Here is a 25,858-nt window from a genome sequence, read left to right as displayed (position 1 = left end):
TAGGCACAGAGAGGCTACGTTCTCCCACTTGTAAAAGTGGGGAGGGGAAAGTTCTGCCCAACCTCACAGGGATGTTGTCAGGATGAATACGTTAAAGATTGTGAAGTGCTCAGACACTATGGTAATAAGGGGACATAAGTATCTAAGGCTATGTGTACACTGGCAATTAAACAACAAAACTTTTGTCTTTCAGAGGTGATTAATAAAACAAAACCCTGAAAGACAAAAGTTTTGCTGGCGACATGTGCCAGGGTGAACAGTGTGTCCTGCCGACAACGCAAACGCTGCTCGTTGGGGGTGGACGTTTTTTGTCGGCATGACAGCTGACAAACAGTGGCTACACTGCACGACTTTTAGTGGCACGGCTGTGGCACACAGACCTGTCGCTAAAAGCTGTGTGGTGTAGACATAGCTGAAGAGATACAGAGCAGATATGAGAGAAGAGAATGAGGAGGGGAAAGGGTGTTTGCAGCTCTCACCTGGTTCTTGCTGTATTTCTTCGTGGTTTTTAAACCAGGATATCTGGGGCTCAGGGATGCCTTGAGCCTGACATTCTAAAGTAGCAGAATTGCTGGTGTTCACAATCTGATCACTGAGGTTGCGCAGGAGGGATGGTGCTTCCTGAGCTACAACATAAAACGAGAGTTCAACGATTACATTCCTATAATCATGTGTGTATATATTTAAAATAATCTCTTGCATGGTCATTAATGATCTTTTAAAATGTCAGAGCTTTCTGGAGACATGCTACCAAATTCCAAGCTTACGCTTTCCCTACTTACTATCCCTGTTTGAAAAGAATATTTAGTGTGGCTTAGTGATGCCTTTTCCTTTTGAGATAATTTCCTTTCATCAGTTGTAACTGGATCTAATACAGATCATAATGGAAACGATCCACCAACAGATGCTGTGTTAAGACAATTAAGACTCTTTGTGATCCTTGGATTTTACATATTTTCAGGAGAAATGTACTATGAAGTGCAAGATTTTAAATAGATTCTAAGGGATCTGGTCCTTAGGTTAGAATATCCCTGAATTAGTGACAGCTTTATACAGTTAGATGTTGCATATATACTAGTCTGTGCAAGAATAAAATTTACATTGTTTACTCACTGTGAAGATCAACTTTACTGTGAGCCTTATTCAGTAAACTATCATACTTCAAAACCAAAGTGTGAGCACTGAATCATTGAGTTGTACCTCCAAGTCTTCGTATATCTTTGGCTTTTGTGTTTAGCTGAACTCAAGAAATCTTGGCAAAACCACATGCCAGCTAGCCAAACACAAATAGTCCTTGCATTTGTGGGAAATGTGTCTGTTTTCCCCAGGCAACATCCCCTCCCATAATGCAAGTGTCTAAAACACTGATTCCAGGGGCAGAAGTATGGGTTCCAGGGTTCAGTGCTATATAACAACAAATAATTCCTATTTTACATTAGCCACTTCTATGGATTAAAATTCATTCAAATGTATGAAATAAAATGGAGTTCAATGACTTTCTAGCCAGTGTTTTGAAAGTACACCTCAGCGTGTTCTGATTCTGTCCAGCATGCACATCCACCAACCAAGGATAAGAAACCCCCCCCCAAAAAAGTTCAACAAGCACAATATTAAATCATCCCCGGGCACCCAAAACAAGCAGACAATCCTGATGTTGTTTTCCTCCCCATTTCCAAACCAACCAATTTCCCCCTTCCTTCTTGCACAAAGTTGAAAGCTGTTACACCAAGCTCAGGAGGATAGCCCCAGAACTGATGGGGATTATACAGCAACAACTTTTCTACCACATTTGCAACTTCTTATATTATCCCTTTTGTACTTTGGTCCTGTAGAGTGCAGTGCATTCCTGCACAATCCTGCACTGCATTGCAGATTTCCTTGAATTCCCAGTTCCTGCAGGAACTGGTTGATGCAGCAATCTTTCTCTGCAAGGAAACTTCCAAGATTAGGGTTTACTTTCTCACAGTGACATATATCTATATGCTAAGATCAAGTACAGCATCAGTTTAATATCTGACACATCCTTTGTTGGGAGCATTATATGCTAATCTTTCAGGAGGGTGGACTTCATGATCCAACAGGTCTTTCCATCTGCACTATGATCCGACTATCTGACATGATTAAAAAGTCTCCAATACATTTCACACTAGTTCTTAGTCCATTTATATAATGTGTATTAACTCAAAAGCACTGAAAGCTTTTCAGAATTTCTGAAATGAATGACCTCTGCTAGACTTTTATACCCTGAAATCAATTCCATCATATCTATGAACCATCTGTGTCTGATTTTTTGTCTATGTCCAAGCTAAAATGTACATTCCTTGGGGCAATGACCATTATCTTATGTGTTTATAGTGTAACAATTAGTCTGTTCTTATCAACAAACAACAATTCCAGTGAGTGAAGTTCAGATGTACATTCTTCATCAAATCTATATGCATTGGTATTAACATCAACAATGATTTCTCCCCATCCAACAAGATTGCCCTCTTTTCAGCTATCGATCCTGGACATTTAAATTATGGTTCCATTTTAGCAAAATAAGCTGTCTATGAAGATGTATTGTTTGAAAATATGTTCACACACAGATTTAATTCACTTGGTCCAAGTTTTGTATTTATAAATAATCCCCACAGAACAACACAACCAACCCATTCAAAATGAGGTGTGACAGGATGACAGAACAAAGGCAAATCACACATTCTGTAAGTTATTTCTGATTAATTTTAATTTGTTTATATCCATACACTAAAGACGGGTTTTCATAGTGAGCAACACTTTCTTGCTTAAAACTTTGAGCCAGTTACCATTCACATATTTTAAATAATTTCTTTGCCGCAGTTGGCGGGTTTTCAAGGACGTGGTTAAAACAAGAGGTTTCTCTCTCCCAGACCACCTGCTTCTCTGTTTGAAGCTGGAGTGAAGCCATAGGATGGGATTTTCAAAAGCACTCAGTGTTGGCCTAACTGTGCTCCCGTTGAAGTCAGGTAATGCTCCCATTGTCTTCAGTAGGAGCAAAGTGAAGTCACTGCTCAGCGCTTTTGAAAAATCTCACCCCTAATGCTGAATGTTGCACATTAGCATCATAGCCTCATGTCTCTCTGTGAGGTCATAAACATGGGCTGATGAACCAGTTCTGCCCTCAGTTACGCCCGGAGAACCTCACTGTAGGCAGAATTTGGCCCAGTGGAGTTACATGGACGTGTCACTGAGGGCAGAGCATGGCCCCATGACTTCAGAGTACAATGACTCAAATGGCTGTGAGAAAGCAAAATCCCTATTGCAAAATCAATCCTTGGCAATAGGGAAAACATGGAAAGTTGTTAGCACTTTTTGTATAACTTTTCATTTCACATACTTTTACCTTAGTAAGCTTAATGCTCCTTTAAAAAAAAAACAGTTTGAAAATATAAATACACAGTTGCATTTTAACACTCGTTTTTAAAAAAAGAATTTAAATTACATAATTATTCTCGCCAAGTAATACGCTACTCAGAGGGAGTTAGAGAAACAGCCAGAAATTGACATGATTCTTCAGCTTAATCTGATGAGATCAGCACTGACAATAACTGTATCTCACCATCAAATGCAGAACCCTTTTCCTCACACAGTTTCACTGAGGTTCTTCCACACCTTCCAACACTGGCAGCTACGCCTGGGCACTAACATAGCATTGTACAGCATCATAACTGTTCAGAGCCTTGGCCAACACCACACTAGGAAGTGGCTATCAAGATGTCCCTTGGGGCAATGTGGTATAACATCATCACTTAACAATTCCACACATGGACAGTTTCTCATCACGACATCAGTTTGTGACCCCGGCTCATATCACCTGGTTGTTGCCAGCAACCGACTGCTACAAGCTACCGCACTATGGCTTCCAATTCCATTAAAAATGCATAAAGTCCTGTCATTGCAGTCCACCAAATGTTTTCTCAAGTACAGCCTCATAAAGAGGGAGACCTGCATTGTCACAACAAAACAAGCTCACCCCATTTTAAAAGCAATTACCATTATCATTTCACTTGCTTTTTAAGCATATTTTTTTTAAAAAGAGAGAGAAAGAAAGAGACCCAAATTCCTTTGCAAGAACACATTGTTTCTGGGAACCATCATGCTAATAATGAACAAAAGAGCTACTGTACACAAGAAGGCTGTAGGTGACATTCAAGATCTAAATGATTATTCTTTTCTTTACTCTGACAACTTCCAGGTTACTAATTGTTTTCTAAGCATTTTAGGCTCCGTGAAGCTGGCATGATGGGGAAATGCTATTGTTTACCCTTTCACACTTGACAAAAGCAATTCCCACGTGAAAGACAAGTTTGGCCGTGGGACACAGTCCCAATACCTAAAGGAGGAAACAGTCTGGTGAGTTCCCAAGCGCAAGGAGTTGTCATGTTGTCACCCTCTATTTTAGAAGCACAGCCACTTTGTTCGTTTGCAGTGGCTATTTTGGTCACTATGGCTTGTTTTGTTATGGCTTATGTAAATCTTATATAAATGATCAGTCATAAATGAAACCAAAATTATAAAAGCTACATATTGTAAAAAAATAAAGTTATCAGATCTATTAAAAATAGTAACTTCTTCCTAATACTGAATTTATAATACACAGAAACACCTCGTAGTGAAATCATGTAAAAAGGAAATGCTTAAAAGGAAGTTTAGATTACCCTTAATTCTCCTTCAGTAGTTTGGCCATTTCTTAATCCCCATAATAAATCCTATTGTCATCTGCATACCAAGAGGAAGGGATTTTTTTAATGGCCTTAATTTTAAATTTAAATTTGGAAGAATGTATTAAACATTTCACTGTGATGGCTTTAGCCTTGTCAATGGAACGAGTGTAGCACTTCTACTTTAATGAGATGATAACATTACAAGGTCTTTTATCCTCATGCCAGCCACAGAACTCTTGCTGATGTCCACAGGTCTTTTTTGGTAGTGCAATAATTAACTTTAAAATTGACCAACACAGCAACGGGAAATCGACCTGGATTTATTTGGAGAAACAGGGTTCATCTCTGTCAGTTTTTAAAAATGATAAGATAGGTCTGTGCATTATATCAACATTTTTATTTCTTTCCTGCATCCACAGGGCCTTCCTCGAGAAGATACTTCATAAGATTAATGTACTTAGCATAGAAAATTATTTCAAATAAATAAGCATTAGAACTTGCTCAGCAGGTAATATTTATAAATCCACCAAAATCCGATTGAAATAAAAATGGATAGTCCAGTCAATCTCAATGCTCATTCCACACTTCAAAATTAACTTATTAAATGTCCATTGTTGACCAAAACCAGCAGTTTATAAAGTTAATCAGTTTATGCAGCTTTGACTTTCGAAGAGGCCGATACCAAAGTGGAAGATAAAACTGGTCCAAAGTTTTCATTATCACTCAGTAGGAGGCAGCAACGGACACAACAACACAACATACACAATGCAGTACAGGGGATCTTCCAAACCCCAACTTCCACCAGCTTTGCCAAAGCAGAACACACCCGTCTGAACTGAACTGGAAGCCCATGTGTTATGCTTTTGTTTCGCTACTCCTCCTATGTCCATACCCATTTTTGGAGGTGCACCACCTCAGAGCCTGAAAGGTAGCAACTGTAATAAAAATCAAGATGATATGAGACAACTGTGACTTTTTAATGAGTCCTTTAATGTTTTACATTGTTTTGTGTTGTACAATCATTCCTTGTGCTTTTAAATTTGAGGATCCGAGAGTAAACAGCCTTTTTGTTGCAGTGCTCACCTCTAATTGTAACGTCTTTCTTTTGAAGCACTTCTTCCCCCGAGTATATGTTCCTTGCTCTGCAGGCATAGGTCCCTGAGTGTTCCAGGGAAACATTTTTGATGGTGAGAATGAGGGTAGTGGAGTATTCCTTAATGATGTGCTTTCTTGCTTTTGTTTGATTATTAACTGTCCTCGGCAAAATCCAAGCAATATCTTTGTACAGGAATTTGTTGACTGAACAGGACAATATCAGGTTCTCTCCTTCAATGGGCATTTTTTCCAAATTAATATGAAATCCATTTGGCACATCTGTCAAAAATCAAGAACATTTTTAGTTTATAAGAAAAATCATTGGTCAAAATTAAAATTATTTCTATTTTCCTGTTAGCCTGAAGATCCTTCAGCTAATATTTTCAATGGCTTCCTGCTAAAGTCTCTAGCCTTTCTTCCTACATCCTGGACTGCCTCTCATCTTGTACGCAGTGTAGTTATAGCTGTGTCGGTCCCAGGATATTAGAGAGACAAGGTGGGTGAGGTAATATATTTTATTGGACCAACTTCTGTTGGTGAGAGAGACAAGCTTTTGAGCCACAAAGAAGAGCTCTGTGTGGCCCCAAAGCTTGTCTCTCTCACCGAGGTCCAATAAAAGATATTACCTCACCCACCCTACCTCTGTTCTTTTCACTTGACTCAACAAAGAGAGCACTCTCCACTTGTGATGGATACATGAGGGTTGCTCTTCAGCTGGTGTAAATTGGCAACTCTCAGTTGACTTCACTGGAGCTAAGCGATTTGCCCTAGCTGAGGATCTGGCCCGTCATGTTAAGACAAGCTGAAGTAGAGTACAAAGAGCAGAAAGTATTGAAAGAGGGCACACTAAGATCAGGGAGAGAAATATCTGGTTTCAGCTAGAGCTAGTGCAATAGTTTAAAAAGTGGGAACATATTGGGCAATAGAAGTGCACAAGGCAATTCACAATATTTTATTATAGCGATTGCTTGTTATTCATGAGTATTCAGACAACTGGTGGGTATTTATTAAAGCTCTTGCAAATCCTGAAGATTTAAAGACTATTTGAATTAATGATTATTTTTCTGGGAATTCACACCAGAAGTAAGCTATTTCAGTCACCCAAGCAGAGACCAGAAACAATACCATGTGACCTAGGTGACCAACTACAGAGCTAATATTTGATCACAAACAGCCCATAGGATGAAAATTATTCATCCAAACTATTAGCTGAACACTTGCAAAAAGTGAGTCGATTCAAAGAAAATCAGGATCAGCTCATCAACAATTTGCTAAACATAAATGTTGCAAAATTTGTAACTAATATGATTCATAATGGGTAGTTTGACCAGCTGTTACTTCAGCCAACAACAGATCAAAATAGATTTGTGGTTCATCACCAGAAAATTGGAGCCTCCTTTGCCTGGAAAGTGCTGGCTATCCCATGCCTGGTTACACTCCATTACGCAGCCTTTTGAGGCTTGAGCTTGCTCCATGGAAGCCAAGGTGAATTATGCCATTGGCTTCAGTGAAAGTAGAAGGCTCCTGGTGAAAATCAAGTTAAAATTGCTGTTCCAAAATGGAACCTATCTTGGTTTCATTTAAAATTATTTTCCCTTTCTTGTTTAATTGCAACGGACTTATATAACTTGATGTCAAAAGGTGGCAGATTTCATTTGTTCTCTAATTGTTAATTTCCACAGCATTTGTCTGTGAACTTCACTTGAAATAATAGAAACAGGGATTGTATCTGGTATTATTATTCCTTAGGACTCCAGTCTGTTCTGTTAGAACATGGAATTACTGTACTGCGTGCTTTCATACACTTGTCTTATCTGTCAGAAACATGTACTCCTCTTGACCAATATTTACATTTAACACTGTACTTCCCTATATTAATTTTGGATGGATCCATTCGGTTAGCTATTGGGTAAATGAGCTCGTATCAAATCCCAGATCCAAACTCCCTCCAATTTTGGAAGTGCTCAGAAACCAGAGAGGGACCTACAATTTGTGGTTTGAATCCACCTTTATTATTGCAATGAGAAGGAAATGTGGATTCTCCATTCCGTTGATACAGAAATGTCAAAGATGAGTTGAACGGAAACTGCTAAATCAAAGATATTGGATATGGGCTCTTATAATGCACTTGGTAGTCTGGCCTTTTTTCACCTCTCTCACACACAGAGACATGGGGAAAACTTTACATTTAAGGGATGAGAGTGAAAAATAAGAGCTATTGGGCCATATTTGGTGCTGACGAGTAACTGCTGCAACTTCTTTGCTTTACCCAGGATTACAAGAGATCAGATTTTGATCTCAGAAAAACCAATGTAAATCAAGAGCTCTTGAGAGCCAAACTTGCCTTTGAGGTAACTGGTTTGTTTTAAGTATCAGAGGGGTAGCCGTGTTAGTCTGGATTTGTAAAAAGCAACGAAGAGTCCTGTGGCACGTTATAGACTAACAGATGTATTGGAGCATAAGCTTTCGTCTGACAAAGTGGGTATTCACCCACAAAAGCTTATGCTCCAATACATCTGTTAGTCTATAAGGTGCCACAGGACTCTTTGTTGTTTGTTTTAAAACATTAGGACATAATCAGACCTGCTGTAAGGAGGTGCAGCAACTTCCCTGGGCCCAACTCTTGCCTAAGGCATACTATCTGGCTTGCTTGAGTTACAGCACCGCCTTATACCAGCTCTGAATTTGTCCCAGTGTGTCAAGAAGTAGCAAAGTATCCATCTAAAATTCTTTTAATTTTTTTGCTATGAAAATGTCAGTGCTCAGTAAAGGCTAGGAAAAGCCAAGCAAAACTCTTACGACAAAATCAAGGAGGACCGTGAGACTCAGCGGGAGATGACCTATTTTTAACATGAAAGGATAATATGCCCTCAGAATAACATAGCTATAACTACTTTTATGGTGTCACATTTGGGATATTTCCTAGATGTCACCAGTGAAGAAAAACACTAAAAAAAAAAAAAAACAAGTCTGAGGACAAAAGAAAAATGCACTAGATTCCAGTCAAATAATTTGTTTAAAGACTCCAAATTCCTAATATATGACACCTAGCACCAAATCTAATAGCCTGAGGCGAGCTAAGTAACATGGCTGGAATAATGTAAAAGAGTTTTATTTACTTTAGTGATTTGAAGCTTCCTGTGGAAATAGCTCCCAGGTTTCCTGATGGAAGATTTTGTTTATCTTTGCCAAGCACCATCAGGAATCTCAAAATAAAACGCGTCTAGTGACATTGGGAAACCAGGGAGATAAGGCAGAGCCGTTCCTGTCTCACCCTCAGTAATTGCAAACACGCCCATGGGTCTGCTGTGTGCCAGCAAAACATCCCCAAAAGTAGGGGAAGGGACAGGTTGGGGGGGAGGGGCCTAGCGCAGTATAATTTGGCACACAGGAATTACTCTCAAGACTGCCCCAGTATCAATGAGCAGGAAGTCTTTCAGGAGGGAACACTCCATATTTTCTCTGCATAAGATACATGTTTATGGTTATTTGATGGACTAAGGCAACAATGCACATTTAAAAACACATTGAAACAAAGCCTAAAAGTGACCTGGCTCTTGACTGGCCATAGGAAGGAAAAGCTATTCAAGGGCATATCAGATTCACTTCTTGGAGATCCCAAATCACACTCCCCTCAAGGGAGAGGTGTAAAGTTGCACCCTCATAAATCTCCCAAATACAGATGAGAATTAAACTCCAACCTCAGAAATACCAGGGGCTCTACAATAATAAACATGAGGGTTTGACCCCACGTGATCATCTCCAGCCCCTTACCTGTGCTCTCTTGCTCCTCCTGCCAGGAGCAGCCCCAGAGATGCTGGAACAATTTTTAGAGGGGGGTGCTGAGAGCCATTGAACCAAACTGTAAACCCTGTATATAATGGAAACCACTTCAAGCCAGGGGGTGCGATAGCACCCCTAGTTCCATCCCCCTAATTCCAGCCCTAACCTCTGCTAACTTTCCAGATGCTATTTCAGCCACTGACAGAGAGGAGCATGTCACCCCTCCCCCCAAAAATTTCCAGATGCTATTTCAGCCACTGACAGAGAGAAGCTGCCCCCCTCTCCCCAAAAAATTCTTCCCATTGCTCTAGCACAGGCTTTCTTGCCACCTAAAAGACAAGGATTGAACCACACAGTAATTCAAAATAAGGGCCATATCGGAGAGGGAGGTATTGTCTGCTTAGACTGTGCTTGGGCTCTTCCCCATGTTCATTGTCCTTTCTGACCTCCCTTGCTGTGGCGGGCAACTTCTGACTCTAAAAGCATTCATGTTCTCCTTCTCTGGATATTTTCCTGTCTCACTTTCAGTCTTTGTGTAAGTCAGAGCCAAGTGAGAACAGCCTCCCAGCCCCACCCACAAAAAACAAACAAACCTCCGGCAGTCACCCTAGCCCTGAAGTATCTGTTTGGAATACATTAGAAGGAAATCCTTTTTGATGTCCTGTCTGTCTGTTCACACCCATCAGCATTTTTTTGGACTGTCATTTTTTCCCCAAGTGCCCTTTTCAACAAACACCAAAAAAAAATGTCTCTCCATTGACTTGAAGTATAAAATGCTACTTGACTAGAACAATGGTCTCAGCCTGAAAGAGCATAATTGCTAGAGTAATGTGTGAATCCAAATGAATATTTTTGGTCTTTCAAATTAGATGCGCTGTAAGCCAGGGAGAGAAGAAGAAGCCTGACTTAGTTTTTAAATGTGCAAACAGCAGATAGCAACAATCCGAGTTTAATTAAAGCAATCAGATGTCAGTGGACAAACAGGAGTTTATAGGTCACACAGCTCAAGTCTCAAGACACACAGGAGTCCAAAGGACAAATAAAACATTTTTAAAAACTGATTTAAAAGCTGAGTTTATATCAGTCTCACTACCCCACATAAAAAGGGTGCTACCAATGAAACCATGTACAGTTTCCAGACAACAGTAAACCAACCACTCCAATATCCCATTTCTGAATGGATGCCAATACCAAAACCTTCAGGGGAAAGTCATAGCTATCGACCCTCTCTGCCATTATACATTCTACCATGTAAAATATGGTATCATGCAGCAGGTTAGGGTCCATTCAATATCTATATAATTTGGATAATGGCATAGAGAGTACACTTATAAAGTTTGAGGACAATACCAAGCTGGGAGGGGTTGCAAGCACTTTGGAGGACAGGCTTGGAGTTCAAAGTGATTTTGATAAACTGGAGAAATGGTCTGAAATAAATAGGATGAAATTCAATAAGGAGAAATACAAAGGACTACACTTAAGAAGGAATAATCAGTTGCAAAAATACAAAATAGGAAATGACTGCCTAGGAAGGAGTACTGCAAAAAGGGATCTGGGGATTATAGTGGAGTCAACAATGTAATACTGTTGCAAAAAAAAAAAAAAAAAAAAAAGTGAACACCATCCTGGGATGTATTAGCAGGAGTGTTGTAAACAAGACATGAAAAGTAATTCTTCCACTCTACTCAGCACTGATGAAGTCTCAACTGAAGTACTGTGTCCACTTCGGGAAAAGATGCGGACAAACTGGAGAAAGTCAGAGGAGACCAACAAAAACAATTAAAGGTCTAGAAAACATGACCTACAAAGACTGAAAAAAATGGGTTTAGTCTGGAGAAGTGAAGACTGAGGAGGGACATGATAATAGTCTTCAAGTACATAAAAGGTTGTTATAAAAAGGAGGGTGAGGACAGGACAATAAGTAAATTGCATCAAGGGAGATTTAGGTTAGATATTAGGAAAAACTTCTTATCTGTCAGGATAGTTAAGCACTGGACAAATTACATAGGGAGGTTATGGACTCTCCGTCATTGAAGGTTTTTAAGAGCAGGTTAGACAAACACCTGTCAGGGATGGTCTAGATAATACTTAGTCCTGCCTCCGTGCAGGGGACTAGACTGGATAGCTTATTGAAGTCTCTTCCAGTCCTACATTTCTATGATTCTATGATTTTTCTGCGCCCAGCTAAAAATCAATTCATACCCTGAAATATAACAATGTATGCCGTCATGCTCTAGTATCAGACAGTTAGGTGGGAGAGCATCTGAAAACTTTAAACACGCAGGTATTATGGCACCAAAAGACCTTCTTCACTTGGCTTCAGGGTCTTACACAGAGCATTAGGTTTCTAAAGAGAGAGGGCTAGAGCACACAACTCAATGTCTTGCGCATTAAAAGAGCAAGTACCCAGTTCACTGACTGATGATTAGAATGTTCCTATTCGCTGCCCTAAGTTGTATGTAAAGTCTCTATGTGACATATGTACAGACAATACCACAGACAGATTAGCGAGCCAATTTGTGGGAAACCACAGTCTCATTGTTTGAATAAAGGTTTTAGCTTTCAAGGAAATGTACACAATTTAATGCTTGAAAGCAAACAAAAAACTATGATTCTAGAACTCTTAGTCAGCAAATACTCCTGCCATATCTATGAATAGAACAAGTAAATATTTTCCTTTTTCATATTTTACAAATAACCTCGCCGTGTGTCACTTATCTATGTTTACATTTCAATGCCTAGTTCTGGTGTTTTATTACTGAACTTCTATATTTACAGACAACCAACAGTTCCTAAATGTGGGAGAGTATTATTAGAGCTGGTCAGAACATTTCAAAAAGTGTAAATTTTAATCCAAAAAATGGGGAGGGGAGGCATAGTACCAGCATTATTTTCGTTAAAGTTAATCAGAATGACAGGCAACAGATCAACAACAAACCAGATTACAAAATTAGAGCAAGAACAACAACAAAACATGCTTAATTGAAAATGTATCCCCTTTTCACTGTGAGGTTATGGCAGGTTTCTCATTTTTAGTATTTTTAATATTAAAGATAGATTGGCCTGTGGTTTCTAAAATATCTCCTATTAAATGATTATGTCTCATTTTCTTTTGCCAGGATCTTTTTCAAGACTATACCGGACCATTAATGTAAGCCTAGCATCCCGTGAGTCCACACTTGGTAAATGCACCGTGCCACAGCCAACACAAAACCTTCAACCAGAAGGTGGCTCCATTGCAATGTGACCTTCCTACATGATGGTTGATAAATTCAGTACTGGCTATTGCGAGTGAATTCCCATTTATTTCCTTAGCTCTTGAAGGCCCACCATTTACTCCTTACAGTCCTGTTCCTGCAAAGACTTATGCACATGCTTGACTTTACGCCATTGAAGTCACTAGAATTACTCACGTACATAGTTAAACACATGTGTAAGTCTTTGCCGGATATGGGCCTATATTATACAATGGTATCTTCCACAGAAGGGGGTAGTAGAAGGCATTGGGTCCTATCATCTGTGTACAGAATACTCATTGGTGTCAATGGGAGATACACCTGCAAAAAGATGGTCAAATGCGATCCACCGGCCCTGGTCCTGCAACGTGTTCCTGAGGTAGACAAATCCGTATGCCTGTGCTGAATCACATTGACTTCAATGGGGCTCTGGGCAGGCACAAAGTTCTGCTTGCAGGGTACCTGTTGCATGCTCAGGGCGCTAGTTGGCAGAAGCTGATACATAGTGTGAACACACCTGATGCTGCCTGATAGGGGTTTCACAAATTATAAAGTAACATTACACGTGTGCTGACTGCAAGCCATCAAACACTAGAAAAAAGTCATAGCAAGAGACCATTATTTTCATGTGCAATTTGCATCTTCATTAGAAAGCTGATAATGGATCATTGTTATTCATCACCCTGTACTGCTAATCCCCTTTTTAGCAGCCAAGTCCCAGCAGTCCTGTTGAAACCCACCACAGAGGCAGTGAAAAATATTACATTAGTTAAATCTGCCTCCATTACAGTAATTATCACACCTAGGAGAAGTGTAAACCACATTACAGCCTAACAAATGCAACATTCTGACCAGGGTGGGTGTTTAGTTACTGAATGGATTGTACCTTACCTGTTACATAAAAGCTAATGTTTCTTTCAACATTTCCTACTTTATTGGAAGCCACGCAGCTGTAGATTCCGGAAGATTTCGCTTCGGCTACAGCCAGAATGCTAGCAGTCTGTGAAAGCAAGAAGAGTTTTAGCTCGCATTAGATTAAGTTGTTTGAACCCTTTTTTTTAAAGTTCCTATTGACGTTAATATGATTCAGTTGCTCCATTCATTCAGTGGTGATTAGTAGGAGGTGTCACCATGTCAGGCTCTGGTAACGATGGAAAAATAACAGGAAACTAGCTGCCCAGGAGACCACTCCATTATCAGAGTCACTACAACCCAAATCTTTGAATGTGCCTTTCAGGTTGATTTATCTCATGCTGCTGATGTAATAATGACAGGTTATAAAACATGAGGTGTGGCATAGTATGTTCTACCCTAGGAGGCTGCCCGTGGGTCAGCCAGTCAACAAAGGGAGTAGGTGAGGAACGCCTTAGTTGTTTGGATAACACTGGGAAAATGGAGCTCCATTTCATAACAGATGAGTTTGTGGCATCTTTCATTCTTTCTTGTAACTACTACATGAATGAGGGCAGGGGCAGGACCTCTTTCTTTTTCACATTTTTTTCCTTTTGGATTTCAGTTTTAATACAGTTAATATAGTAGCAGTCAAAACTCTGCTTTGATGATCTATGCCTCTATTCCGCTATTATGATCACACCATCTTAGAAGGCCTGGCATACTGAATGTTTTCCTGAGGTGATATAATTTGTATGAGCAGATAGCTGAAGGGCATGGCACAGTAACATCTAACATTGCTTCAGAGAAAAACGTTACACTGATGCCTACATGAGGGAATGCCATACAGAGTGGGAGGAAGGATAGTCTAGTGCTTAGGGCACTGGTCTAGGCCATGGGAGACCTGGATTCAAGTCTCTGTTCCACCACAGACCTTCTGTATGACCTGGGGAAAATCTCTTAGCCTCTGGGTTTCGGTTCCCCATCTGTAAAACAGGGCTAACAGTACTTCCCTGCCTCACAGGGGAACTGTGAGGATAAATACATTAAAGATTGAGAGGTGTTAAGTCACCATGTTAGTAGGGGCTCTCAAAGTACCTAAGATAGAGATTTTGGGGAAGGGGATTCTCTGAATAATTCTAGGTGATATTCTTAATTTCTGTTATTTATTATTATTAATTAATATGAAATATGGTGGTATCCAAAAAGAGTGTGGGCATGGTGCTGCACACACACACACACACATATCTATCTATCTATATAATATATAGGAAGGCTCAAAATCTAAAAGGATAAACAGACAATGGGTAGGGAAAATAGGTACAATGGTCGTGGCTGATCAAATCCTGATAATTCAGTTTAGCTCCCCAGTTGTGCGTCAACCCAGCCATTCTTAGTTTATTTTGCACAGGCATCATGGTAGAAGTAGGTTTTGAGGAGAAATTTTAATGCAGACAGAGCAATGGGACTGCAGAGTGGTTCAGGAAGGGCATTCATTCATTTTTTCATGCCACCTCGAAGGGAATGGCGTGGATAAAAGCACGACGATGGTTGTAAAAAAAGCAGATAAAGGGGTGTTGAGTGGCATTACTGGTAGAGTTGTGTGATAGGCAGCAATGAGAAAAGATACATCTGTGTCAATTAACGTTTGAGTTTTTTAAATCTATTTTCATAAACCTTCAAAAATAATTTTAGTGCAGTTAATATTTTCTTCTGTTCATTTTGTCCGTAACTAGAGTCATGAGTCAAGAGCAACAAGATTGCTCCTTACTGAGGCACAGTGACCTTCTGCAGCTCCTCACTAAGTGCTGGTCAAACATGGTAAAACCAGTGTTTATGAACTGTGATGATTTAGGGGTCTGTTTGTTCAGCTTATGAATTCTGGTTGACGTTATGAAGTGGTTATTATGAAATTGTGTCAGGGAATGCCTCTGTGACTTGGGAATCCACCATTTGCTGACAGGGCCTGTAGCATGTCTGACAGACCAGGGACAATTGTTGGTCATTAAACTTTCATAGTCGTGTATTCAGGTGAAAACACTTTGGGAGAGTGGGTTGGCTGAAGCTGGGAGAAGCTAGCTCCTCCAACATGTCTGCAGGGCAGGGAAGCAGAAAACCCCAGCAACAGAACCAAAAAATCAGGTGTTCGTAGGGGGCCATAAAAACTCAAGGGACTCAGAGACACATAGGAAGCTTTGGGCATGCTTTTGTAGTTGGGGGGCGGGCAGGCAAAGGGGTCCTGTTTAACTGTGGGACCAGTCAAGGTCAGAGGCAGCTAAGTTACGTAGACAGAGATGAACGACTTGATTTTGAGGCGAAGCCATGAGCTGCAGGAGAAGGATCCTGAACATCACAGAGGACTCTCCCCAAGACCAAAGAACTCTCTAGAGAAGACAGGAAACTGAGGCAGGGTAATGCATACAGATGTATTTGTTATTTTGCCTAGATCTGTGTATCTTTCATGCTAAGTCAGAGTAATCATGTTTGGAAGTCTGACTGTGTGTCTCTGTAGGCTTGCACTGTCACTTGCTCCTGAAGAGTGAAGCTGTAAACCCAGAGCACCCACAAGGTGGAGTTCTGGGTGTGGGTGTGTTTAAGCTATGGGGGAGACTGAGGAGTCAGGACAGGTCCCAGGAGCTGAGCAATTGGCTCACTGAGTCTCAGCTCTCAGAAGGGGAGCTAGACAGAGGATCTGACCCCAAGTGTGTGCCCAGAGACCTCAGCCAGGAGCAGTGTCTGGATTCTGCTCACTCTCAAGAGGCTTAAAGCACATGGGGCCCACTTCAGTGGGCCCCAAACACAACAGTCTGGTCAGTGCTTAATTTGTGCCAGGGCTTGGCAGTTCATAGCCCCAACACCTCTGGGCTTGCTGAATCAGTTATGAAGGTAAAAAAATTGCTTGAGTCCCAGTATCTCTTTCAGTACAAATTAAGAACCGAGTCTAGTGAGTGTCCAGCCAGGGGGAATTCTAGCAGGGTTACAGGTCTGTGACATGAACATAAATTCACACTCTGCACTAGCAAATTATAGAGTTACAGATAACTGAGGCCAGGTGGGGTATCTATGATCCTCTAGTCCAGGGGTTGGCAACGTTTGGCACGCGGCTCGCCAGGCTAAGCACCCTAGCGGGCCGGGCCAATTTATTTACCTGCTGACGTGGCAGGTTCGGCCGATCGTGGCCCCCACTTGCCACGGTTCGCCGTCCCGGGCCAATGGAGCTGCATGCTGAACGTTGCCGACCCCTGCTCTAGTCCATCCTCCGGGATAGCACGGGCCGTGGAGGGGGGAATTATTTGTGCCTGAACTAGATCATCTGTTTTAAAAGGACATCCAATCATTATTTAAAGACTAGAAGTGGTGGTAAATGTACCTCTTCTCTGGGTAAGCCATTCCAATGGTCAATTGTCTTCACTGTTAAAAAGTTACATCTTATTTCCAATTATATTTTGTCTAACTTGGCCTTCCAGCCATTTTCCTGATAGATGAAAGGGCCCAATAATATCAGATATCTTCTCTCTGCATAGGTACTTACAGACTGTGATCAAGTTGCCTCTTAAATTTTCTTTAGATAAGTTAAATCGGTTGAGCTCTTTAAGTCTATCATAATAGGGTATGTTTTCCAGCCCTTGAATTCTTTTTGTGGCTCCCCTTTGAACCCTCTCCAATTTTTAAATGTGTAGACATCAGAGCTTGGAGCAGAATTCCAGCAGTGGGCTCACCAAGGCTGCATCACTTGATATTACTTCACACCTATTTTGCACAGATGTAAACAACTACACAAAGTACCTGGCAGGCGAGAAGCAGGCCTTGGTCTCTGGCTCTACTGGTATCTGATATTTATTTTATTAGACTGAAGCCCATAATGTATTATGCCTGAGGCCTACATGGTAAATACTCCTTCTGCAATTCCCCCAGTCTGTGGGAATTAATTTTATCATCCAATACTTTGTTTGACACAATCAAGTCTCAGTTTTAAAAGGGAAATTTCCTCTAAAGCATAAATTTTCTCATTGCATCAGATTTAGATATATTAATTATCCCTGGACAGAGGCCTGTTCACTCCTTTAGATTTGTATATAGTATTGCCTTAGGTACTTCTACTGTATAGGAATAAGACGTTATCCCTTTAATAATCTGTGAGTCTTCTAATGGTGCACACTGTGTTCTGTGTTGTGAAAGCTGTCTGAAAACACTCAGAGAAGCAGTGTGTATGTAGCTAGTTCTGGTTTGTGTATATTGAGTAAATAGGCTTCCTGGGGACCTATCTGAGGTGTGTGTTTTCTTCATAGTGTTGCGTAAAGAGAGTATTTGATATTGGCCTCATGTCATCTAACTCCTTCAGCATCTGACATTCTCTGCGACATGAAGAGGTTTAGAAATTGGCTGAAGCAGAAGAGGACAACACGCAGCAGTCGGATGCCACAGCTAGCTATGACAGGGTAAAGGCTGCTATCTGCTAGCTTCCAATCAGACATTTCCACCAACATTTTTCTTGTATCAAACCAACCAAGGCCAACTGAAGTATTAAGTTCTAAGAAAGAAGGAACATTTCCAAGTCAGAGGCTGGGGACATTATTCACATATTGTATTGCTGCTGCCATCACTAACAGCTGAGAGAAGAGGAGATGCTGAAAGCATGGAGAAGGCTGAAATGGGTGGTGGCCATATCCGAGGCTGATGGGGAGGAGGATCAGGAGGGCAGGCATACTGATTGAGAGAGGTGACGAAATCTTTGTAGGCAGGAGGAAGCACAGGTTGATTCCTCCCCACGTGCTGGCGGTGGACGAGGAGTTTCTACATTGGAGTCCCATTTTGCATAAGAGCCTGCACAAAGGAATCACACTGTTGAAATGGGTGGCAGAGAAGCCAGAGGGAAATGGTTGGCATTTTGACAAGTTTCCTGGGGAAGATACCTCCCTGCCTCCTAAAAGGTCTTTACATGCACCTCCGCTGAGGGGGAGACCTTATTGTAAGAGACCCTTGTTGAAATACTGGAGCACATCACTGTGTTGTTTTAATTGTGCCAATGATGTTACATACTTAGTATGCTTCACCTATTGGCAGGAGGTATCCATGTGAAACATCTGGACAACAGGCTTCACCTTCAGAACAAACATTATTTTCAATATAAGAAACACCTACTGAAATATCTCCGAATTGAATAACAGGATGTGGACTAAAGTTATGGGGAACCTTTTTCTCCTAAGTTCATGCTTTCAAGGCCGGTGAGTTTGTTGCTCATTAAGCAGAGCTGTATCTTCAGAGGCACTACAAGCAGAACACATTAGCCCCTGGAAAGACCAGTGGCAGGAGCAGCCCTAACCATTTTGCTGGCCAGGGCAGAAAACATTTTCAGTGCCCCTCCTCCTCACGAGTGGTGAGTCAGTGCCTCCTGAAAGAAGGTACCCGAGAATAACCGCCTTACTCGCCCACCCCTAGAACTGGCCCTGCATCCAGCGGATTCCAAAGAAGCTGTAGTACAAGCAATGAAGTACTCCTGGCTGCACCCATAAGGCCTTCTTATTCAATGCCATATGGTTAATACACTAACATCTGACTCTTTGCCTCTGTCGCACCTGGAGGGAAGGGATGTCAAGGAACCGAAGGCAGATAGAACTCTGCAACTGCATGTGCCAAGTCATGCTTTTCTCAATGTTGTCAAACTCTAGGCCCCACCCAGCATGCCCCTCTGAAGTGATTCTTTTAAAAGTGATAGCAAATTCTAGTAGCACTGAGGAGGATGGACATCCCAGAGAAAAATTGTGTGTGGTACATTGAAAATGAGGCAAGCTAAAATCCTGAAGTAATGCTCTCAAAATAAATAGTACAACCCACGGCCCAGATCCTCCGAAGAACTTAAGCATATGAGTAACTTTCAGCATATAAGCAGTCTTACTGAAATCAGTATGACTGCCACATGCTTAAAACTGCCCATATTCTCCACTGCTTTGCTAGATGTGAACCAGAAGAAACAGAATATAGGATGAACTATCAGAAATAGTTTCATTTGTTAGAATTGACTTTATATAGACACATTTATAGCTCCACAATTCGTAACACACATCCCTAAATTATCAGGGTTTCATAGCCAAACACTCCAAAGTTAATAAATGTCAGAATTAAGGTTTCCTGTGTAACCTTAATTTGGCCCTCTTGTACATATGCATTATGATTTAGTTTTTAATTACATGATCACATACTATTTTTTCCAGAGGAGCCCTGCGTCATTCAGTGCACAATGCTCACTTAATGAGCAGTTTATTCAATAGTTTGTTTTCTCCTCATTGTTCAATGTGTGGCCCCCATGCCTTATTTACTGCTCATTATTCAATCCTGCTCCAAAGTCAGAATCACTCATTTCCTCATGGGCTTTTCTCTGGCACGCATCACTATAATATCTGAGTGCTTCACAAACCTGAATTAATTTTCACAAGACCCCTGTCCCCTGGATAAGGGGGTGGTACGATCCTCATTTCACACCTGGAGAACTGAGGCACTAAGAATGTAAGGTTCAAAGTATCCAGTAATTTTGGGTGCCCAACTTGAGATGCTGAGGAGCTGATTTATCAGAGTACTTAGCATTACATAGTACTCTCTGTGTTCAAAACACAGTTCTCATTGACTTCATCGCAGCTGCGAGCACTCAGCACTTCTGCAGATCAGACAGCAGGATCTCATCAGGCACCCAGAAAATGAACACACACTTAGTGGCCACCTGGGAAAAGTTTAGTTTAAGTGACTTGACTAGCATCACATAGAAATTTTGTGGTAGAGGAAAGGACATAATCCATGTATCTAAGGCATCCATCAACTGCCTTAACCATGAAACCACCCCTTCTCTTTCTGGAACCCTCACAGTGCCCTTTAAGGTAAATTTATGGAGATATCCCATCTCCTAGAACTGGAAGGGACCTTGAAAGGTCATTGAGTCCAGCCCCCTGCCTTCACTAGCAGGACCAAGTACTGATTTTGCCCCAGATCCCTAAGTGGCCCCCTTAAGGATTGAACTCACAACCCTGGGTTTAGGAGGCCAATGCTCAAACCACTGAGCTATCCCCACCCCCCTGCCTCATTCCCTACAGACCTTCCAACTTCTGCAGCAAATGAAGCAGGGATCTCACAAACAAGAATCTCCTTCACTACAGTCCTGATTCTTCCTCATCCCACCCCATGAGAAAGGAGTCCTCTCGGAAAAACTAGCATGTGATCATGTAATTGAAGATTGTATCATAATGCATAATACACACAAGGGGGCTGAATTAAGGTTGCACAAGTAGCCTGAACTCTGGCATTTCCTAACTTCTGTGTGCTCGTGGTATTATTTTAACTTAGTTTGTGTGTGTTTAATTCCTAGTTTTTTAGAAAAACAACACTGAAAAAAACAGTAGTTCTGGCTTGTGGGATCATATTGACAGCCCCATGGTTTCATCAGCAGGGTTGGAGCTTTGAGCCATAGCATAGCCATCTGACACTTGAGCTAACAGAGTAACTGACAGCCGTAGTAGGTTGTCATCCTCTATGTCGACCAGCACTAGATGGAGATGAGACACACTCTTTCTTAGAAGGCTTCACAGCTATTTGCTGACAGCAGAGCAATGGAGACTTAGGCTACATCTACACTACAGGGGGGAGTCGATTTAAGATACGCAAATTCAGCTACGTGAATAGCGTAGCTGAATTCGACATATCGCAGCCGACTTACCCCGCTGTGAGGACGGCGGCAAAATCGACCTCTGCGGCTTCCCGTCGACGGCACTTACTCCCACCTCCGCTGGTGGAGTAAGAGCGTCGATTCGGGGATCGATTGTCGCGTCCCAACGGGACACGATAAATCGATCCCCGGGAGGTCGATTTCTACCCGCCGATTCAGGCGGGTAGTGTAGACCCAGCCTCAGGGATCTTTGGTTCCATTCCAGTCTCTGGAGGGGAGCATGTTCTAGTGGGAACAGACTCTTTTGCTCCAACCTGTCCCTATCCTGTTTCTTCCCCAACTCTCGCTCTTTGTCCCAGTCCCATTCTCCTTGCCTACATAGTCTCAGTCTCCACTCCTCAGACTTCTTATCCCAGTCTCCTTGGCTAGCAAGTCCTAGTCTCACTACTCCAGACTCTCCATTCCCAGTCTGCTTGCCAGGGCTGGCTCTAGGCACCAGCGTTCCAAGCATGTGCTTGGGGCGGCACTTCTCATGGGGTGGCACTCCGGCCCTTTGGGGGTGGCTCTTTTCAAGGGGCAGCACTCTGTTTTTGTTTTTTTGTTTTTGCTTGGGGCGGCAAAAAACCTGGAGATGGCCCTGCTCCTTGCCCAGCCCCCCCCCCACCCCACCCCAGTCTCCTTGCCCAGACAGTATACGTTCCCCCACTACCAATTCTTCATCCAGTTGGTCTCTCGTCTCCATACATGCTCCCCCCTGCCCACATTTGCCATCCCACTGGCTCCCGGTCCAAATTTTCCTTCCCGAGCTCCTTGTCCAGTCTCAGTCTTCCTCTTCCTAACCACCTGGGGCCTTGTGCCAATCTCTTTGCCCAGCCAGTCCTAGTTCTTCCCACACACCCTGGCTCTCTGTCAGATATGTCTCACCTCCTACCCCCCACCGCACTGGTTCTCAGTCTGAGTTTCTGCTCCAGTTCGCAGTCCCAATCTCCTCGCCCTGCCAGACTTTCAGTCCCAGTTTCCCTCTTCCCTGCCTGCCAGCCTTCAACCCCAGTTTCTGCCCTCACCCCCAGCACCTTGTCCCCTCTCCCTTTGAATCAGGCAGCTTTCTCCTCCACACTGCCTGATCCCAACGGGGTGTGTGGGGCTGGAAAGAGGTCACTGAATGCAAAGCATAGAGTCTCCCCACTCTCAGTTGGATGACTGTATCCAGCACAGCCTACACCAGCCCAGAGCTGCAATTGCAAGGAAAGTCCTGCTTAGCCCTGAGCTGAAGCATGCCCTATGCACATGACATCTTTGGGGAATTTAGCTGCTAAAATCCACTGCACATGTGCAAACTGTGATTTTTATTTTTTTTTATAAAAGGCTTACAACTTGGCCAAATTCAGGCAGATTTTCATGGGAACACCAAAAGGCACAGCCCTCACAAGTAAACCCCCATCTCTGCCATATTTCAGGTCCCTGCCCCAAAGCATGAGGGTGTCAGAGCCTTTGAAAGAAAAGGTTGCCAGGTTTTTTTAACATGGGCAAAACAATGTATTTTCCTGAGCCTCATTCTTGGAAACAGCTGAACTATTTTGGCTGAAAAGTTCAAAAACAAATTCATCCCGTGGCAAACACGTGGCTTGAAAAATTTCAGCCCAAACAGTTGAAGTTTGGCAGCCATATGCAACTGAAAACAGGGTCTTATAATGGGAAGTGTCAGGCAACACACACACACACATGTATAGATTAATGCACCATTTCTTACTTTATTTTTATTGCAGGTCACCCACATATTGCCTTTGCAATGAGTTGTTGCTCCAGTTAAGGATAACTGCCAGTATTAGCACTGCATGAAATATAGCCCTAATTTTAGCTGGGAGCACTCACAACTGATGTTTCTTAAGAACTGAATGGATCAGTTTATATGAAGAATCTAAAAATAATGTGAGTTATTACACTGTAGAACATCAATGGGAAAGTCCAACGTGAGAATGAAAACTTTGGGTGTGGGAATTGAATCACTTGAACAATTATTTGATGATTAAGTATTATTGCTTACATCATTGACTTATTCCATTATACCACTCAAGTTTCTCAATGTCTGTTTAGAGAGGTTTCAGCGGAAATGTTACTAAAACACTGTCATGACCATGGTTTTTCTGTGTCACTAAATGAATAATGTAGCACACCCTTCCTGTGTTCTTTTACCCATACAAACTCGGGGGCGGGGGGGACTTAAACTTAATAATAAACTAGAGGTTACATTTATATTTCCATACAGACAACAAACCAACTCACTGAAACAAAAAGCCAAACCAATGAGAACCATCACCGGATATGGCTCTAATGCTCTATTTACACACAGCATGGACAGAATTGACTACTCTTCCTTAGGCAAGACCCAAACACTTACCTCGATTACCAAAAGTAAACCTTTGAACATGCCTTGTTCATCTCTTGCCTTAATTACTGTAACCGCCTTTGGCCTCCCCACGTCTCAGTTTTCCTCTCTCCACTCTATCCAAAATAACTATCTTTTCAAGTTGCTCTAATCATGTTTGTTGTTCCATCCCTCAGTCCCTTCATCAGTTTCCTCTGTCATTTCACCATCAGTTTTAAGATCGTTGTTCTCAGGTGCCCAGCTCACCTCTCAGCTCTTTCCTCCTTGCTCCATCCCATCCAACTTTCCACCCAGTCCTTTAAGTGCTGCCTGTCTACTTCTCACACTGAGCTTCATGCCTTCTTTTTACACTGCCTTTTATGCTTGGAAATAGGAATAGAAGGAACATGGATGTATCAGTACAGAAGGTATTCAGAAGTGCTCGGAGAGTTTTTTAAAGTAACAGCTGACATCGTGATGAAATGTCACATCCAGTCTGCTTAGTTCTGTGAATGGGCTCAACATTCCTCCCAATCAAGAGCTTCCACTTTGACTTTGCTTTGGGACACAATGAATGAAAATTTTAACTAGATATGTCAGTGGTTCTAACCCTACACAAGTTGACTGCAAAGACAGCAAAGCACAATCTCGCCTGCCCTGGCAATAGAAATGTCTGATCACTCTGTCAGCCACGAATGTAGAAATCAGGCAACGTAAGGCTTGGCAAGAAACTATGCCAAGGGCCAGAGAGCACTTTACAATTAGCAGAGCTACCTGTCCTCAGCCAAGCATGGCTCGAAGGCCTGGGAACAGCAATTCTTCAGAGGCAAAGAGAACTTGCATTGACCTAGCAGAGCTGATGGCTGGAGCTAACCAGCACATTTCAAGAAAAGATGATTTGTGCTTCAGATGGCTCATAAAAATTACAGAAGCCTCCTTATCAACTCCCTTTTTGCTATCAGTATTATACCTAAAATGTATGGGAAAAAGTGTGATAATAACTGATAACTCTGGTGACTTCTAAATGCTATTCTTTTAGTGAAGACACGTGGCCACAAAGCAACACCACACAGTCCATTCTGGGATTAACAGCATGTTGGATAGATAAGGAGAACAACTGTGCTTCATTGTAAAACTTTCAGCAATACATACACACAGGAATCATTATTTCAGATGCATTTCTGGACATGCTTCAAAAAATGGCAGATTGGCAAAGACTTCAAACAAACTCTGCAATCCCGTATCGAGGATCCATTATTAGCATCTTCCTCCAGGGAGGAATTTATTTGCCGTGGGCTGGAAGTTGGCCTGACATTTAAGCCCCTCCTCTTCCACTGTCTCCAAAAAGCACAACACACAAACAGATTAGGTCTGGCTGTTGCACAGCTGATTCAATGTGTGGTGGCCAGGTAGGACCACTTTCAGCATGGCTAGATGCCTGCTGGAACATAATTGCGTTCTCGTTGTCTTTTGTTCATCGTATCCCCGCTTGGAACAGCTTCCCTCTTCCTGTGCCCCAAATGACTTCCTTTTCCTCTTTCAAAACCCTCCTTAAACCATGTTTTTCATGTAATCTTCCAATTCTAGCCTCTCCCATCTTTGCCTCTATCCTTAATCATTTGCACGGTCCCTGGCTGAATTGGACTAAAAACCCCTTAGGGCCAGCAACCATTCTTATCTGTACAGTGCCATGAACACTTGTGGGAGCATATACATAATACAGTAGTGGTGGAAGACATTATCCCCAGGCCTGATTCTCAGTTACACTAATCCCCATTTGTATTGGTCTGACAGTGGAAAGGGTCTTAAAGTGAGTTTAGCTATAATTCACGCACTATAAGGCCCTTTTATACTGCCACAACAGAGTAAAGGGAACTAAGGGTATGTGTACAATGCATTTTATAACCTGTGGCAGCAAGTCTCAGAGCCCAGGTCTACAGACTCAGGCTCATGCTATGGTGCTAAAAACAGCTGTGTAGGCATTTGGACTCGAGCTGGAGCTCAGGCTCTGAAGCTCAGAGTGGGTGGTGGCACAACGTGTATGCTGCTGTTTTTAGTGTGGTAGTACGAGCCCGAATCCATAGACCCGGACTCCGAGACTCGCCGCTGTGGGATTTACAACACAGTGTAGACATAGCCTTAGTGTAACTGA

The 25,858-nt window shown here is 42.1% G+C and overlaps 1 protein-coding gene across 7 annotated transcripts in view; it reads right to left on the bottom strand.

The window, feature by feature from the left end:
• The window catches only part of FLT1 (fms related receptor tyrosine kinase 1), a 147,973-nt gene that overhangs the window by 49,567 nt on the left and 72,548 nt on the right, over positions 1-25,858 (bottom strand). For 6 of the 7 annotated variants that reach the window (XM_065581379.1, XM_008167458.4, XM_042842844.2 and 3 more), the window contains 3 exons: positions 13,691-13,799; positions 5,769-6,059; positions 480-626 (listed from right to left, as the gene is read on the bottom strand). In XM_065581379.1, the coding sequence (XP_065437451.1) occupies positions 480-626; positions 5,769-6,059; positions 13,691-13,799 (547 nt within the window). Of the gene's footprint in view, positions 1-479; positions 627-5,391; positions 5,621-5,768; positions 6,060-13,690; positions 13,800-25,858 lie in introns of those variants that run through there. The other variant, XM_008167472.4, reaches the window with a different exon arrangement.

The sequence above is a fragment of the Chrysemys picta genome, chromosome 1 (assembly GCF_011386835.1).
Source record: "Chrysemys picta bellii isolate R12L10 chromosome 1, ASM1138683v2, whole genome shotgun sequence".
Taxonomy (NCBI): Eukaryota; Metazoa; Chordata; order Testudines; family Emydidae; genus Chrysemys; species Chrysemys picta.
The sequence above is the reverse complement of the archived record's forward strand: the minus strand, read 5'-3'. Positions and strand labels throughout refer to the sequence as shown.